Source organism: Cavia porcellus, unplaced genomic scaffold (genome assembly GCF_034190915.1).
Source record: "Cavia porcellus strain 051 isolate PalLab524CR breed Dunkin Hartley unplaced genomic scaffold, mCavPor4.1 scaffold_7, whole genome shotgun sequence".
Taxonomy (NCBI): domain Eukaryota; kingdom Metazoa; phylum Chordata; class Mammalia; order Rodentia; family Caviidae; genus Cavia; species Cavia porcellus.
Genome location: NW_026947490.1, coordinates 42,088,649 through 42,104,825, shown reverse-complemented (window position 1 = coordinate 42,104,825; position 16,177 = coordinate 42,088,649). Strand labels below are relative to the sequence as shown.

At 50.0% G+C, this 16,177-nt stretch overlaps 1 protein-coding gene across 7 annotated transcripts in view; it reads left to right on the top strand.

The window, feature by feature from the left end:
- Plekhf1 (pleckstrin homology and FYVE domain containing 1) overlaps positions 1–15,587 on the top strand; it is a 30,541-nt gene extending 14,954 nt beyond the window's left edge. The window contains exons 1-4 of one of the 7 annotated variants that reach the window (XM_063253433.1): positions 7,231–7,311; positions 7,364–7,415; positions 13,696–13,809; positions 13,933–15,587. In XM_063253433.1, the coding sequence (XP_063109503.1) occupies positions 13,797–13,809; positions 13,933–14,786 (867 nt within the window). In that variant the 5' untranslated portion in view covers positions 7,231–7,311; positions 7,364–7,415; positions 13,696–13,796 and the 3' untranslated portion in view covers positions 14,787–15,587. Of the gene's footprint in view, positions 1–7,191; positions 7,416–13,695; positions 13,819–13,932 lie in introns of those variants that run through there. The other 6 variants (XM_063253435.1, XM_063253434.1, XM_013149149.3 and 3 more) reach the window with 6 other exon arrangements.
- Positions 15,588–16,177: the final 590 nt, after the last annotated feature.

Below are 16,177 nucleotides of genomic sequence, written 5' to 3'. Positions count from 1 at the left end.
GGGGCTTATGAATGACTTGCTATTAGGAGGTAGGGTGTTGGGTATATTATTTGAAGAGGTGGGTTACTAGGGTCATGGCCTACAAGGGTATACCTCCCCACTACCCCCAGTTCTTCCACTGATTCTCTCTGCTTCCTGGACGCCATGCCCTGCACAGCTTTCCTCTACCATGTCCCTCTGCCATTCTGTTTCACTTTTGGAGCTGACCAATACTGTACTAAAACATAAGCCAAAATAAATGTCTCCTTTATTACATTGTAGGTGCAACAGGTATCTTGTTCCAGTGAAAAAGAAAGTAACTAAGACAGACATAAATGCAAAAGATCCAAAATTCAAAAGATAGAAAAAGGCATATTAATTAGCTGTTGCTGCATAATAAGTTAATTCAAACGTAAAGACTTGGAACAAGAAGAATTTATAGTAGCACAGGGCTTCTGTGAGTCAGAAATCGGGGAGAGACATAACTGAATGGTTCTATCTCAGCATCTCTCATGAAACTGCAGTTCAGATGTTGGCCTGGAATGAGATGTGATGGTACATTCTGGTGCATCCCAGCATTCTGGGAGGCGGAGGCAGAAGGATTGCAAGTTCAAACTCAGACTGAACAATTTACCAAGACTGTCTCAAAATGAAAAATGAAAAGGATTGGAATGTGGCTCTCTGAAAAGGCCCTGGGCAGTTTGCTCTTCCCATGCGTTGGCAGAAGCCATGTTGGATCTGGGAGGACTACAGCAAGAAGCTCATTCACCCTTCCCATGAGCCCCACAATCCACGAGGGCCCAGGAAGAGAGCCAATCTGCCTTTCCTGTGAGCCAACCAGTGCACAGGCTGAGATTTAAGAACACCACACCTCCTACGCCATCCTAAAGTAACTGGCTGATTCCGAGGACAGGCTGTGTTGATAGCAACTGAGGTACCAGGGCAGCTAAATGCTTGTGTTGTTTCATGGGCTGTGCAGGCCTAAGGTCAGGTAGTCTGAGTGTCTATTAAGAGGATAACAATATGCAATATAGCAAATATGGGGTGTTTCCTTCTGTTTTGTTTCTGAAGTCTAATATTTTTCTGTTTTGTTTTCTCTGATTTATTTTGTTTTATTCAGTGTTTTGCTTTGCTTGGTTTTGTTCTGTTCTGTTTTGTTTGATTTTACTGTCTGATGGTGTGGACAACTATTTTGTAGGTAACAAGACATATTATGGTAGCCATTGCTGATCTCCTATTATCCTATTTTGAAGTTCTGTGCCACTTTCACTGTTTTGTTTTGATTGTCTTTATTCTGTTCTGTTTTGTTGGGGTTTATTCTCTTTAAAACAAAAAGAAAAGAAAAGGCCCCAGTACCATAATAAAATCAATCAATCAATCAGTCAATCAATATTGACCTGGGTTGCAGTTACCCAAAGCTCTATGGGGCAAGATGATTTTCCTCCAAGATTCCCCACTCATATACCTGACAAATTGGTGTTGGCTATTAGTAGAAGTCCTCTGTTTGTCCTCTCTATATGATTGCTTGGCCATCATCATGATTGAGCAGTTGGCTTCTCTCTGCCTCCCTACCCCAAGTCAAGAGAGCAAGGCAGCAACCACAGCATCTTTTATGACTTACTTTAAAAGTCACACCCTGGCCCGGTGTAGTGGCGCACTGCTATAATCCCAGCACTTGGAAGGCTGAGGCATGCAGATTGTTGCATGTTCAAGACCAACCTGGGCTACAAAGTGAGCCCAAGGCCAGCCTGAACTTACCCTGTCTCAAAAAAGAAAAAAAAAGTCACACCCTGTCATTTCTATGTCTATATTGATACCTAGAAGGTCCTCCAAAAGTCTCACATGTTCAGAGGTGGGATTCTCAGAAAGTGGTAGGATTATGGGAATGCTATTCTTATCAGGGGTTCATCTATTGATGAGTTCATAGCTGAATATGCTCTTAGCAGGAAGGGCCTAGTTGGAGGAGGTAGGTTACTAGGACATGCCCTTGGAGAGTATATAGCTCTTGTGCTCCTCTCTCTCTCCCTCTTCAACCCCCCTCCTCCTTCCCCTCGCACCTCTTTCTCTATCTCTCTCTCCATCCTGGCTTTGAAGGGGTGAGCATCTTTCCCCTGTCAAGCCCTCCCACTGTGCTGTTTCTGCCTTGGAGTCAGCTGACGATGGACTGAAACCTCCAAAACTGTGAGCCAAAATAAACCTCTGCTCTCTAAGTTGCAAGTGCCAGGTATTTTGTACCAGATACGGGAAAGCTGACTAATACATTTTGTTTTCACAGACTGATCCTATTCAGTATGGTGAAGGTAACCCTACAAGGTTACGAACATCACAAGGTACAGTGAATCTCTGTGTCTCAGGACCAGGTCACCCATTTTTCAAGTGGCAACCATTGTGACTAGTTTCTTAGGAAATCTGCCAGCAATGTTTCTTTTTTTTTTTTTTTTTTTTTTTACTTTTTTGGTTTTTATCGGTACCAGGAACTGAACTCTCCACGGCCTGCTTGCAAGGCAGGCGCTTATGCCGCTGAGCTAAATCCCCAGCCCCGCCAGCAATGTTTTATAGACAGACAGACACACACACACACACACAGTCACATACATGCAGTAGTATAGCTTACCCCTCTCTCTATCTCTCAGTCCCTTTCCCATCTGAGAAAGGTCTACCTCCCTGCTTCCTATTATCTATATTTTTTTAAAATTTTGCTTTTATTTATAGTTCGGGCTGCTCACAGAGAAGCCATGCAGCATTTAAGCTTGTGTCTCTGATGTACTTTGCCCTTTCATCCCTGCAATTACAGCAGACCGCTCCACTGTGTGGAGGTGCCACAGTGGATCAGTGGGCGTTGGGGCATCCATGAGTCTCTCTACTCATAAGTGGCCCTGCAGTCAATGAATGTGTGCATAAATCATTTTTCACAAGTTCAAGAGTATCTAAGGATGAATGTCTACAGGTGGACTAACTGGACGGAAGGACCTGTGCATTCTTTTTATCAGGATAGATGATGCCATGTTCCCCTCCTCAGAAGTTGACTGTAACAGTTTATGTTCCACTGGGCAAGGAATGGAGTCATGAGGTCTTGGGCAGTAGTAGCCACAATGGAAGGCAGCCCAGGAAGATCAGCAAGTAATTTAAAATGTAATCTCACCCACACCAGGCCTTTGAAGTCTTTTATAAGCCACCCTAGATTGCTCAATGGGAGAGCGTCTTCTGGCCATCTTGTACACCATGTGCCAGGCTTTTTTCCCTCCCTCGTTTGTCCTTGGCACCCATGATTCCTGTTTTCGCCTTCAGTAGAGCAGATGAGGACTTCTTTGCCAGCTAGGCACCCAAGGCAAACTCCTCAGCATTGTTCTCCAAGCTGTATCATCTAACTCTCTTCTCTGGGTGAGCAGTTCTTCTTTCTCTTAGTTAAACAAATGCTCATGATTCTGCCCCTATTCAACTGTGAATTCTCCAAGGACAGAGACAGCCTCATTCATCTTTGTATCCACTGCCCAGGTAGTGCCACAAAGAGCTTCCCAATAATCATTTGTTAAATGGATGAATAACCCAGATGGAATTTTGCCAAATCAGTGCTGTCAAAGGGCTCTTTACTATATTTGTGAAACCAGGTGTGTCTGTCACTCTGAAGATTATATTTACAAGAAACATTTATTTCATCCATCAGAAGCACTTTTCAAAGGGTTCTTTATGCTTTCTCTTCATTTTTCTCTCCTCTTCCTCTTGGCCTTGTTAGAGTCTCAAGGGAGAAGTCCGTGATGGGAAACAGGCACAGTGGTGCCCACAAGCATGAAAAGGATTTGCAGGCAGTTGCAATGATAAACACAGGGCAAACACACACAGATGGGATAAATATTGACATAGTAGAAAGGAAGTAGGAGAGGAAGGGCAAAATCACTACAGTTCTGTAGGGTATAGGTACAGTTTCAGTTTCAAAGGCAGTTCAGCAGTCCCACTCTGAAATTTTTCACCTGAAATCATAGTTTTCCAAACTGTTTTTGCATCATTTTGTCAGGGCTTTACCCTTTGGAACTCCTCTTCTTGACCATTTCAATAGAAATCTCCCAAAATATCCCCCACATTTTTATGGCTTTGAGACAAACTGTCTCAATATATCAGAGACAAAGAAGGCAGGAGGGAGTAGGCTGAGAATGGGACCTATTTAGAGTCAACTTTAAGATCAGTCCGTTTTAAACAGTGGGATCTCTGTTTTGTTTCATTTTTTTGTTTTTCAGCTTTTTGTTTTGAAAATTTGCAGATTGACCCAAGTTATAAGAAAAGCACAAAGAACATCCCGGGTCAGGGATTAGCAAACATCAGCCCCAAGGGTAGTTGGTCTGACCTGTGAGCTAGGAGTGGTTTTTACGCTTAAAAGTGGTTGGAAAAAAATTTAAAAGGAGGAAGTGTGTTTCATAACACAGAAAAGTTACAGGAAATCTAAGTAGCAGTATCCATGAATAAAGTTTATTCACTGATACACATTACCTATCACTGCTTTTGCTCCATGATGGTAGTTTACTAGTTGTCACAAAAACCCCTTGGCTTTTGAAGCCCAGAACACTATTTACCTCTTTACAGTAGATCTAGATTTACTAGTCGTTAATATTTTGTATTTGTTTCTTCTCTCTTTCTTGCTCAATATTTGCGTTAGTTTTGAGACTTCATCCTTAAGTACTTCAGGATTTTTGAACTAAAACCAGGGAACTAACAGGTTTAGTGTGGGAAGAGGTACAATAAGTACAAGTATTCAACACACAGTATTTGGCACACGGACAATCTAATAAGTAATGCAATAAAAATTCCTTGAGAGGAGGTTGCCAAAACACCCGATTTGAGATCCTGAGCTTTGGTACTTTCCGGAAACCCTGGTTCTCAGAGCCCCAGAGCTAGTTTTTCCTCAGAAAGGGTTTCTTGCCCAGAGAACAGAAAAAGCCTCAGGGAACCTCATTTTTTTCCATAGCTTGTGGCTTGGCTGACTCAACTTCTGCCTTTCCCTGAGTCACAAGTTTTTCCTCTCTTATTTGGAGGAGCAGGTCCTCCACCCAGGTCTCCCCACCCTTGGCCAGCCCCTGTTGGGAAGTGGGTGGACAGTTAAAGGCTCCTTTTACACAGCCTTCCGAGCATTTCCCAAAGCTCCACTTAGATCCAGAGAACATCGGAGCTGGAGGAGAGAACAGATAAAGAGACTGAGGTCTATGTGGCCCCTGAACCACCAGGGATATGGGGCTAGGAGGAATCTGCAGGCCCCAGGACAACAATTGTCTCCCCATTCTCTGGTTTTCCAGAATTATCAAAAGCCTCCCCTTTCTGAACACTAGCTCTGTGCCAGGCAGTGTGTCAGATAGCAGGACACCATCGTAAACATGGCCCTGCCTCACAGTGGACCAGCTCCTTCTAAATCTCATGGCCACCTCCACCCCAGTCACCTCTGTTTCTCCCCAGAAAGCCCCTCTTGCTGAGGAGGTGCACGATGTGGGCACTGAGGTGGACATGGAATCTGGCCTTGAAGCTAAGCTCTTAGGCCCCTCCGCGCACACACAGTATATGCACTTGGGATGGTGTTGTCCTGGTGTCCAAAATGACCTTCTCTTGTTACAACCCACTCTGTGGGATTTCAGATCCCCTCTCTTTCTTCCTCATGTGGCGGAGAGGCCTGACTACATCAGCAAGACTCAGAAAATCAAATGTTAACCCAAGGACATGAGTGGGTACCACAGGCCAAGGGAGAAGCCAGAGGGTGGAGGAGGCCAGGCAGATAGGAAACACGAGTTCTGTTTAAAAGAGGACAGCTTGGGGCCAGGGATTTAGCTCAGTGCCTGCCTGGTGAGTGTGTGGTCATCAGTTTGATCTCCAGTACTAAAAAATAAATAAGTAAAGGGGACAGCTTGCTGTAAAGATGACAACCAGGGGACTGGGGATTTAGCTCAGCGACATAAGCACCTGCCTTGTAAGCAGGCAGTTGTGAGTTCGATCCCTGGTACCGAAAAAGAAAAAAAAAAAAGATGACAACCAGCCTTTTTTTTTTTTTTTTTTTTTGTAGTAGGAATCAGACTCAGGACCTTGTGCTTGCCAGGCAGGCACTTATGCCACTGAGCTATGTCCCCAACTCCAGACCAGCCATTTTTGAATCTTCTGAGTTAAGAGAAGCTGAAAGCCTTATTTGTTTTAAAAAAAATGTTTACTTGGCCAATATGAAGTGGTCACAGCAATGAATTTTTTTTTTCCGGAACAAAAATGAACATCACTGGAGTTAAGTTCAGAGCCTACCTAGGCTGTGGTTTTTGTTGGGTGCTCAGTAGACACTGTACTTCCTGATGAATGTCGTTTAGCCCTGGAAGACTCACAGCTTCGGGAGAGACAACTACAGAGTTAAATAAATGACTAAGGAGGTAACTTTAGGCTCTTTCTTTCTTTTTTTACCAAAAACAAAAACAAAAACAAAAACAAAACAAAACAAAAAAACCCCGCAAACCAGATGAAGTAGTTTGAGGGCAAAGGGGTGAGGTAGGGAACTGCTTTGGGGGCCAGGGAGGAGGTGACAGTTGAGGGAGGTAGACAGTACAAAGGGAGGTAGCTGAGGTTTTCGCAACTGGAAGACGTCAGTGGGCAGGGATGTGTGGGGATGAGCCCAGCAGGAGGCTGAGAAGTTGGAGCCTGAGGCTTTGGAGTTTCATGCTGAGCTGCAGAGGCAGCCAGGCAGGATTAGGCAAGGGCCAGCACAACCTGTTTCTGCTGGTGCCTCGTTGGAACGCATGGGGTCCACCAATCTGCTTTCTTTTAGTATATGTTTGAAATTTTCTGCAATCAAAAGATTTCAAAATATATAATGAAATGCTGCGGATTTTTACTGACTCAGTCTCTCGGGGTTGCCAAGCAGAGGTGACTACGTCAGCCAACAGCGGGGGGCCCCCCCGCCAGAGACGTCTGAGGGAACCTGCCCCACCGTCCCCCGCCCCAGCTTGCGCTCCAGCCCTCTGCACCCAGTCGGGGACGGCTCGCCACCACACGGCGAGCAGCGGGCGCGTGGGGTACGGCAGGAGGAAGGACAGCGGGGAAATGGGATACGAAGTGGAGAGCCCGCCCCGCTGGAGTCCAAGCAAACGCCGCCGTGCCCCAGCGCGCACCAAAGTCACTTTGGGCTGCTCCGCCCGCACACATTTCTCTGGAACTCGGGCTGGCTCCGCCCTCGCCTTCACCCCAGGCCCCGATTGGCCGAGACTCCCTAGGGGGGCGTGGCAAGGTAGTTGGAACGCGTGTCGTGGGCGGCGAGGGACCTGACTAGAGTCTCTAGCGGGTCGCCGAGGCCGAGAGGGGGTTGCGGGCCTGGGCGAGGAGGTGAGCGCTTCGGACCGTGCGGAGAGTGGGACACAGGATCCCGGGCAAGTAGGTGAGCGCTTTGGATCGTGCGGAGAGCGGGACTCAGGGTCCCGGGCAAGGAGGTGAGCGCCCCCGACCTGAGCAGAGAGTGGGTGTGGGGCCGCAGGCGCGTAGCAGGCGGGACTCTTCCCGGCGGCGGTGGCCCGGGGGCTCGGGCCCGCGCGGTGCGCAGCTGGGCGTCTGGGACTCTGCCCCCAGCAGTGGCGCGAGAAGGGTGCGCGGTGCACGCTTGCAGCTCGTTGCTGCGCGAGAAGCGGGGTGAAGGCAGGTCGTAGTCTAGAGGCCGAGGCAGGCCGCCCCCAGCACCACCCCGCGATTGCGGGAGGTGTGAGCAGGGCAGGATTCCGAGGCGTACGGGGCTGTTTCAGGGATCACAGCGTGCCGGGTGTTTAGTGAGGTTTCTGGCGGTTGTTAGGGTCTCACTTCTGGGACCTAGTCTGAGTGCTCTAGAATGTGAGCTGGGACCAAGCCGCTGTGGGGCAGGGGGAGAAGCCTTGTTCAGAGCGCAGGATTTTTGCGCTTTGAGGGTCCTCCCTGCTCTCACTTAGGCACTCTCTCTTCCCTGGAGCCTTGGTGTTTGTGACTTTTAGAAAGGTAAAAATAAAATAGGATCAGACTGTCTCCCATTTCAGAGGAAGTTGCTGAGCTTGGCTTGCCTAGGTGGCCTGGCCTCTCCTTCCCTTTCTGTGTCCTGGATCCCTGAAGTGAGAGATGTGTCCCAGCCTGTCCTCTTTGTGGGTGGGATAAGTGAAGTTTCCAGTCACCCTTAATCTTGTTTTCCGTGGACTCTTGGAATTTGAACCAAACTGTTATCTTATCACTCGAGAAACTCAGAGGGCGAAGAAGAAGGCCAGACTTGTCCAGAGGTCATCTTTGGCTCGTAATTCCCCGTGGGGTCAGTATACACTGAGAGGGGCCTGACTTTGGCTGCGTCCCTGCCCTTGTCCTCTCTTGGGGCTGCTGAGATGAGGTGACACAGCACAACTGAGCAAAAGGACCTGTCCAGCCAGCCTATACCCCAAGAGAACAAAGGGACTTGTCCAGTGGGGCCCTGAGGGCTGGCTAGCCCAGCCAAGCTGATGGACTTGCCCGGCCACCCTGTGTTTATGTGGTGCAGAGGAAGTTTGAGCATTTGGAATGAAGTCCTATTCGCTAGACCTGAAGATTTCTGATTCTGTGTGTTTGCTTGAAAGCAGCCTTCTGCAGCTCTGCCTAGTTTGGGAGCTGGGTTTCCTGGTCCCTCGCCTGGGACCTTGGGCAGTGGCTTTGATGTGGTTGGTGGTACTTTCTCTAAGTGGGCTGCCATAAGGATTAAATGACTGATTGCTAGTCATTTTTCCTGGAGGAGGGCCTTCCAGGAAGCATAGTTTTGTCCTGGAGGAGAACAAACCTGAGGGGCACCCTTTCTTGAAGGAGAGGGTATTTGGATTCTGGACTGGCACTCCTGCTGTTAGAGAAAAACTCAGATCTTCTTCCAGATGGCTCCTGCCACCTCCTGTGACCTGACCTCTCTGACCTTTGTCTTTCCTCTGCTAACTCATTTCACTCACCCTATCTTGGCTGTTCCCAAAGGCCCACTCTTCCCCAGGGCTGCCTCGCTGGTTCCTTCCTGGTTTTTCAGCTTGGGGTGATGAAACTTCCTCACAGGATGTCCCAGACACCACTTACCTGCGGCCCCTCCAAGCACAGCAGCCTTTTCCTTCCACCAGCAGGCTGACAGAAAACACCTGGTTGCTTCTTCCAGCCTGTCTCCCCCTGTAGAAAGAAGTAGGTTACTCAAGGGCCTGGTCTCTTGCTCCTGGTTGTGACCCAGAGCCTGGCTGAATGCCAGAACTGTGGGAATGAAAGTGAACTGCTGCAGTCCTGGAACCTAGAAGTCTCTAATCCCAAAGGCTGCGGCCCGAGTGGGTGATAGGAGACACTGATTTCCTCCAGGGCCCAGCACTGAGCGCCCTGTGGCTGGTCAGGTGTATCCTAAGAATAATTACAATGTGCATTTTACTGCCTGCGGTTGCCTAGATTAGACATCAGCAAACCTCTTCAGTAAAGGGCCAGATAATACATATTTTAGGCTGTGCAAACCAGTCTGTCGTCTGTGGCTGTGTTCCAATAACAAGTAAAAAGCTGGAGGCTGGCCAGGTTTAGTGAGGCTTTTCAGCCCCTGATTGTAATCACTCCTCGACTATTTTGCACAAAACTCTGGCCACATGGCACGCGCAGTCTGTTCACTCCTCTGAGTCTAGCCTCACTGACCCTGTGACAGTGTCCTCCTTTCATTAGTGTTCCGAGTGCCACTGGGGTTGGTGCAGCCATCTTCCGAGGCCCAGAGGCTGCAGGAGGCTCTCCATCTTCATGGTCTCCCTGAGGCTGATGGCCCTGAATGGCTGGGGGCAGCTGGCTCTGCTCTCCTATCCTAAGCAAAGACTGTTCACTGCGCTGAGAATACTGAAAGAGAAGACTATCATCTAACTCAGCCTGCTGTGTTTACCAAGAAAAACCTCAGGCTGTGTCAAGCCAGGGTGTGAAGTTACTGTCACATGGTGGGAGGGCAACATCTTCCTCGTCCCCTACCCAATCCGGGACCTCTGTAGGGTCACTGAGCAGAGCACAGGAGAGCCCGCTAGCTGATCAGTGTGAGGGAGCAGCTCAGCCCAGACCCTGCCAGCACCACCAGATTGCCCTGCCCTTCCCGGTCCACACTGTTCCCCCTGCAGCTGGATAGCAGCCAATGGGGGCCTAGTGGGGGTTTGGTGGTCACAGATTAGGGGCACAGTAGGGAGGAGGTCTTGCATTGGCTCTCCGAGTGTCTGGGAGATACTTTTGTGGGTTTCCCCTCTGGTGGCTGGGTCTGCCACAGCATCTCTGCCACAGCTCTGCTCGCCTGCGTGCTGCCAGCAGCCTCTGGAGCTCACTCGTCCTCCTCCCTTCCTCTTCCTTTTGTGGGGGCCTCCTAACCTCCAGGCTCAAAGCCCAGCTGCCTGGGCTTCAGTCAGCAGAGGCCACAGGATCAGTTTTCTTCTAGTTCCAGCCATAGGCAGATTTCTCGGCACCCATGTGTACTGGAGGGACCTGCGTCCTGCCTTCCTCAGGGCCCCTGGGGTCTCCCACAAGTGTCTGAGTCCTCGTGCTGTGCGCCACCCTACCTGAGGATGCAGCCAGCTCCCCCCACCATGCCTGCTTGTTGTCTCCCAGCCCAAAGAGCCCAGAGCTTGGCCCAGCCACTGTCCTGTAATTTTATTCTCTTAGAGGATCTTAAAATTAGAAAGAAAAAGAAGCACATGTTCCTGCTTCCTGAAATCGATGGCATTGGGTTATGTGATCTCTCTTGCTACCATTTCCTAATAAAAGAGATGAAATGTAAAGGTGCTGACCCGATCGGAAGTCTCCACATACCCCGTTCCTGATCACGCCTAGATCCTCCTTTCCTGGCCACTTTTTGTGACCTTGTTTTGTGCTTTTTTTTTTTTTTTTTTTTTAAGGTTCTAACCATTTTTAAGTGTATGGTTCAGATACTAAATATATTCTTTTCAAATTGAATCTCTGGGCCCATTCAACAACTCCCACCACCTTCACCCCAACCTGGCAGCCTCCAGTCTTTCTATCTCTATGTGATGCCACTTCAGGTTCTCAAATAAGTGGAATCATTGCAAAATTTTCCCTGTCTTTTCTATTAACATGATGTCTTTAGGATTCACCATGTCGTTTCATTTCTCAGAATTTCCTCCCTTTTAGCTGGTTGTAGTAGTGAATATCTGCTATCCGGGCAATGAGACAGGAGGATGAGAAGTTCAAGGCCAGCCAGGAAGAGACTGCCTAAAGCTTAAAAAAAATTCTTCATTTCCTTTCTCATTTTTTAGTACTGGGGATTGAAATCAAAGACTTCACACAGTGATACAAGGTCTTGCCAAGTTATTAAGGTGCCCAGACTGGGCTCAAAATTCCCATCCTGGGTCTAGTGACATAGCTCACAGAGCCTGCCTGGCTAGTGTGAGGTTGAGAGTTCATCCCTGGTACCCTCCCCCACCCCCCAAAATTCCAGTCTTTCTGTCTCAGCCTCCTATATTTCAGCAATTATAAGATTCATTCTTTTATTATGTTGAGTAATATTCCTATATATATCACATTTTGCTTATTCATCTGTTGAGGGCATTCGGATTGCTTCCACCTCTTGGTTATTGTGAATAATATTGCTGTGAATCTAGGCATGCAGATGTTTCTTTGAGTAGCTGCTTTGTCTTTTTGGATGTAAACCCAGAAGTGAGATTTTTGGATCATAGAATTCTGCTTTTAACTATTAAGGAAGCTTTGCCACGTTTTCCACAGGGGCCACACTGTTCTGTGTCCACACCAGTCGTATACTAGTGTTTTAATTGTGCCACATCGTCACAGACCCTTGCTGTTTGGGGTTTAATAGCCATCTTCATGGGCTTCCCCCTTACCTGCTTTTAGTCACAGTCATTATTGAACACCTTTTGAATGTTATACTAGTTTAGCATAGTGTCCCATTGCATATTCTTTTCTGCAAGCAGCTCTACTCCGCTCAGCATGTGTTGGTTTTGGTCCGTATTGGTGGCTGCATGTGTGGACCCTGCTGACAGGCACTTTAGTCGTGTCTGGGCACAGCAGTTCGTGTACTTGGTGGGGCTCCCTTCTCTCCACTCTGGCTCCTCCCTGGCAGAAACCTTATCCAGATCATCCCACGGCCTCTAGCACACACCCTGGTGGGACAGGGAGGTGGTGTGGGGCAATGTTTTAGTTTTGCCAGGTTGTCTATCAGCCAGGGATCTGCGGCTGTTGTGGCAGGATGGCTCAGAGTTTGCAAAACATAGCCAAGATCAGCAAACTAAAAATAGCATTTCTTACACAAGGTAGTGTGGGCAGCACTTCACAGGAGGCCTCGGGACCCAGAGGGACAAATGGGGGGGCCACTTGTTAGGGGGCCAGCACCTCTCCTGCTCAGTGCACCCTGCCCCCTCTGGGTGTGTATGTGTGTGCGTGTGTGTGTTCAGGCTGCAGGCGCTGTTCAGGTCTGATAATGTGTGTGCGTGTGAGGGGACAGGGTCAGCTCTGTAGAGAGCTGAATTCTGCACAGTGGGGCCTTGGGAGCTTTAGTCATTCACCAGCCACTTGTGAAGTACCTACTGTGTGCATGGGGCAGTCTCAAGAATTCTGTTCTTGTGGAGCTAAGCATCAAGTGGCAGACACAGAAAACAGACAAGCAAACAGTGAACACAAGGAAAGATCAGGTCCTGATAACTCTTGTGAAGACAAAAAAATATGGATAGCATCCTGCAGAAGGGATTGGAAAACTTGCTGTCAGGGGCCAGAGGGTAAATACTTTAGGCTCATGACCTTGTGGCCCTGTCACCACTGCTCAGCTCTATCCTTGTATCATGAAAGTAGACAGAGACAGTGCTGAACGAATGAGCATAGCTGGGCTCCAGTAAAACTTCATTTTTCGAGACAGGTTGTAGGTCACATTTGCCTCTGAGATCATCATTTGCCAACCTCAGCTGGGGAAGAAGCCTGATGTGGAGTTGACCAGGAGGCCCTTTGTCAAAGGGAGGTGGGAACTCGGCTGTTCACAGGAAGGAGCTGTCAGCGGTGTCCGATGCAGGCGAGAAGTGCCGGCACCTTGCTGCGGATCCTGTGGTAGAATTCTGTGCTGAGAAGTGAGCAGGCTCAGCTGCATCAAGGGAGATGGCAAGAGCTGTTCACAGTTTATTGTTGGTGGCCCTGGGAAGAGGAGATGCAAGGGTGAGCCCTAGGCAAATGGCGGTTCTAGTGACTGAGAAGAACTGAGAGTGGGGGAAACTGGGCGTGGGGTTCAGTGTGAGGAGCTTATAGGTGAGCTGGTGGCAGGTGGGCAGCCACAGCTAGAGCTAGTGGAAGGGCCAGGCCTAGAGACATGGGCCGGGGGTGAACGGCCTCCAAGTGGTCTTCAGAGCTGTGAGTGTGCCTGGCTCGAAGGGAATGTGTGTGAATGGAATAGAAGAGATTCCAAGAGGCCACCCGCGCTTATGGCTTAGTGTACCAGCCCAGGGGCCCAATACTTTGTGGAGGAAGATGCTACAGTATGAATTCTGTGGCCACCTGACTTACTAGGACAGCCTCAGTTTCCTCCTTGTGAAGGAGGGATCATACCTCCTCAGGTTTGTATAAGGACTGGATGGGATACACTCAGTCTTACGTGGTATGGACGAGGTACTCAGCACTTGCTACCTGTGACGATGGTGGCCGCTGGACATGCGTAGTGAATGAAGCATTGCAGGGTCTGTGATTGGTTGGGGTCGTTGACAGGACACATGCATTCTTTTTTTTTTTTTTTTTTTTTTTTTAAAGGACTGGAGAGCGCCCGCGGGTCTCGAACCACCGGACCAATCGGCCCGGGCGGTTGGGAAGCCAGACTGGAAGGAACCGCTGGGCTAAAGCCGGCCCGACACATGCATTCTTATGGTTAGATAGGTGGGTGGGCTTGCTGGGACACAGCAGGTCATATTTGGTCATATTTGGCTATGAACCCCTACTCTGCCCTTCAGCCTGGGCAAGCTCATGCCTCTCATCTGCCTCCTCCTGCAGCCAAGAACCCAGAGAAGATGGTGGACCACTTGGTGAACACGGAGATCAACAGCCAGCGGATTGCTGCCGTGGAGAACTGCTTTGGGGCGTCAGGACAGCCGCTGGCCCTGCCGGGCCGGGTGCTGCTGGGAGAAGGTGTGCTGACCAAAGAGTGCCGCAAAAAGGCCAAACCACGCATCTTCTTCCTCTTCAACGACATCCTGGTGTACGGTAGCATTGTGCTCAGCAAGCGCAAGTACCGCAGCCAGCACATTATTCCTCTGGAGGAGGTGACTTTGGAGCCACTGCCTGATACGCTGGAGGCCAAGAACCGCTGGATGATCAAGACAGCCAAGAAGTCCTTCGTGGTGTCTGCCGCCTCACCCACAGAGCGCCAGGAGTGGCTCAGCCACATTGAGGAGTGTGTGAGGAGGCAGCTGCTGGCAACCGGCCACCAGCCCACCACGGAGCACGCGGCGCCCTGGATCCCCGACAAGGCCACGGACATCTGTATGCGCTGCACGCAGACGCGCTTCTCGGCCCTCACCCGACGCCACCACTGCCGAAAGTGTGGCTTTGTGGTGTGCGCTGAGTGTTCACGGGAGCGCTTCCTGCTGCCGCGCCTCTCACCCAAGCCTCTGCGCGTCTGCAGCCTCTGCTACCGGGAGCTGGCCGCCCAGAAGCTGAAGGAGGAAGCTGAGGAGCAAGGAAGGGTTTCCCCAGAGCAGCTGGCCCACCTGGGTGGGGCTCTCTACGGAGCATCCAGTGGAGATGATGACTCTGATGAGGACAAGGAGGGCAGCAGAGATGGTGACTGGCCCAGCCGTGTGCAGTTCTATGCCTCCAGTGTCTCCTGGTCAGCCTTCCACAGTTGACCCTGGTCTGCAGACCCGCTGCACCCATACTGGTGCCACTGCCAGGGTCTGAGCAGCCCTGTGTCCCCAGAACCCTGACCCTGGTGGTGTGTGCAGAGGTGGGGGTAGTGCTTTCCTCTGGGTGTTTGGTGCCTTTTTTCTGGAGATGCCCATCCATCCAAGTCCACTTCAGCTCCACTTCAGGTAATAACCTTTCCACTTAGCAAGTCCCAGAAAACCGAGGCCTCCTGGGAACAAAGGCCATTTCCTGGCCCTGCAGGCTGTGGCTGCAGCTCCAGAAAACCCCTTAACTTAGACAACTCCTGGTGTCCAAGCACTGGGGTGCCACATATGAGTGAGCATGCAAAAGGAAGACCGGAGAGTTGAGGGTGTCCTCTGAATTGGAGCCTGAGCCCCACACCCCATTCCTGTACCACAGACACACTTCACAGAAGAACACGAGTCTGGGGAGGCCTCCCAGAAACCAAGACCTGTCCACTCACGACAGTGGTATCTACCACCTGCCCACTGAGCCCCAGCAGGCCAGACACAGAGCTCACCTAAGCCCAGCAAAAGCCTGCCATGCTGTGTGTGCCCACCAAACCAAGGGGACTGCAGCCTGAGCTCCCCACAGCCCAGGGCAGCCTAACCAGGCTGCTGCCCTGTCATACTTCTCTCAGGTGTCCAGGAGTCTGATGGCTTTTTGTGTTGTCCTCATCTCTCCCTACAGACAGTGCAAGCAATGTTTTCTGGTAGGGCTATTAGTTGTAAGGACAGATTCCCTGCCAGACTGACTTATAATAAAAAGGAATTGGTTACTGACTCATTGGTAACTCATGTTACTGGTTGCAAAATCCAGGATTCCTTGCTTTAGACATGGCCAGATTGAGGGCTGAAACCATGCTGAGGGGCAAACATCAATAGCCACCACTACAATGAGCATTGCTGGGATTGCTGGCAGCCCAGGGGAGACAGGGCTTCACACTGCACCTTGGCTGCTTCCCCAAGGACACAGCCTGCTCCGGTGTGCCATGACGGCCCGACACCTGCAGCTCTATTCACTTTGATGTGGGTTGTCCAGACAGGGGGAGGAAAGCAAACAAGGAGCCTTTGTCTGACTGCCTGGTTCTTCCAGGTTGGAAGGGATCTTCTGTGTGGTCTCCTGTCTGACCTCTGGAATGGTGCCTGTGAGTGGGGAAACTCGGCCCCACGTGTGGTCACTGGTTTTACAGTGAATGCTGACTGCAATTGGAGTCACCTGAGAGCTGGCCCTTATGCTGCCCACAGAGCTTCGGGGCCCTTGGGAGAGCCTCCTGAGATGCATCTGAACCTGAACCCCTTTGGTCTTGGCCAAATTCAAGGCAGAGTGGCATGACTGTCAGCTTGCATGATCACACTGGGGCTGGGACAGG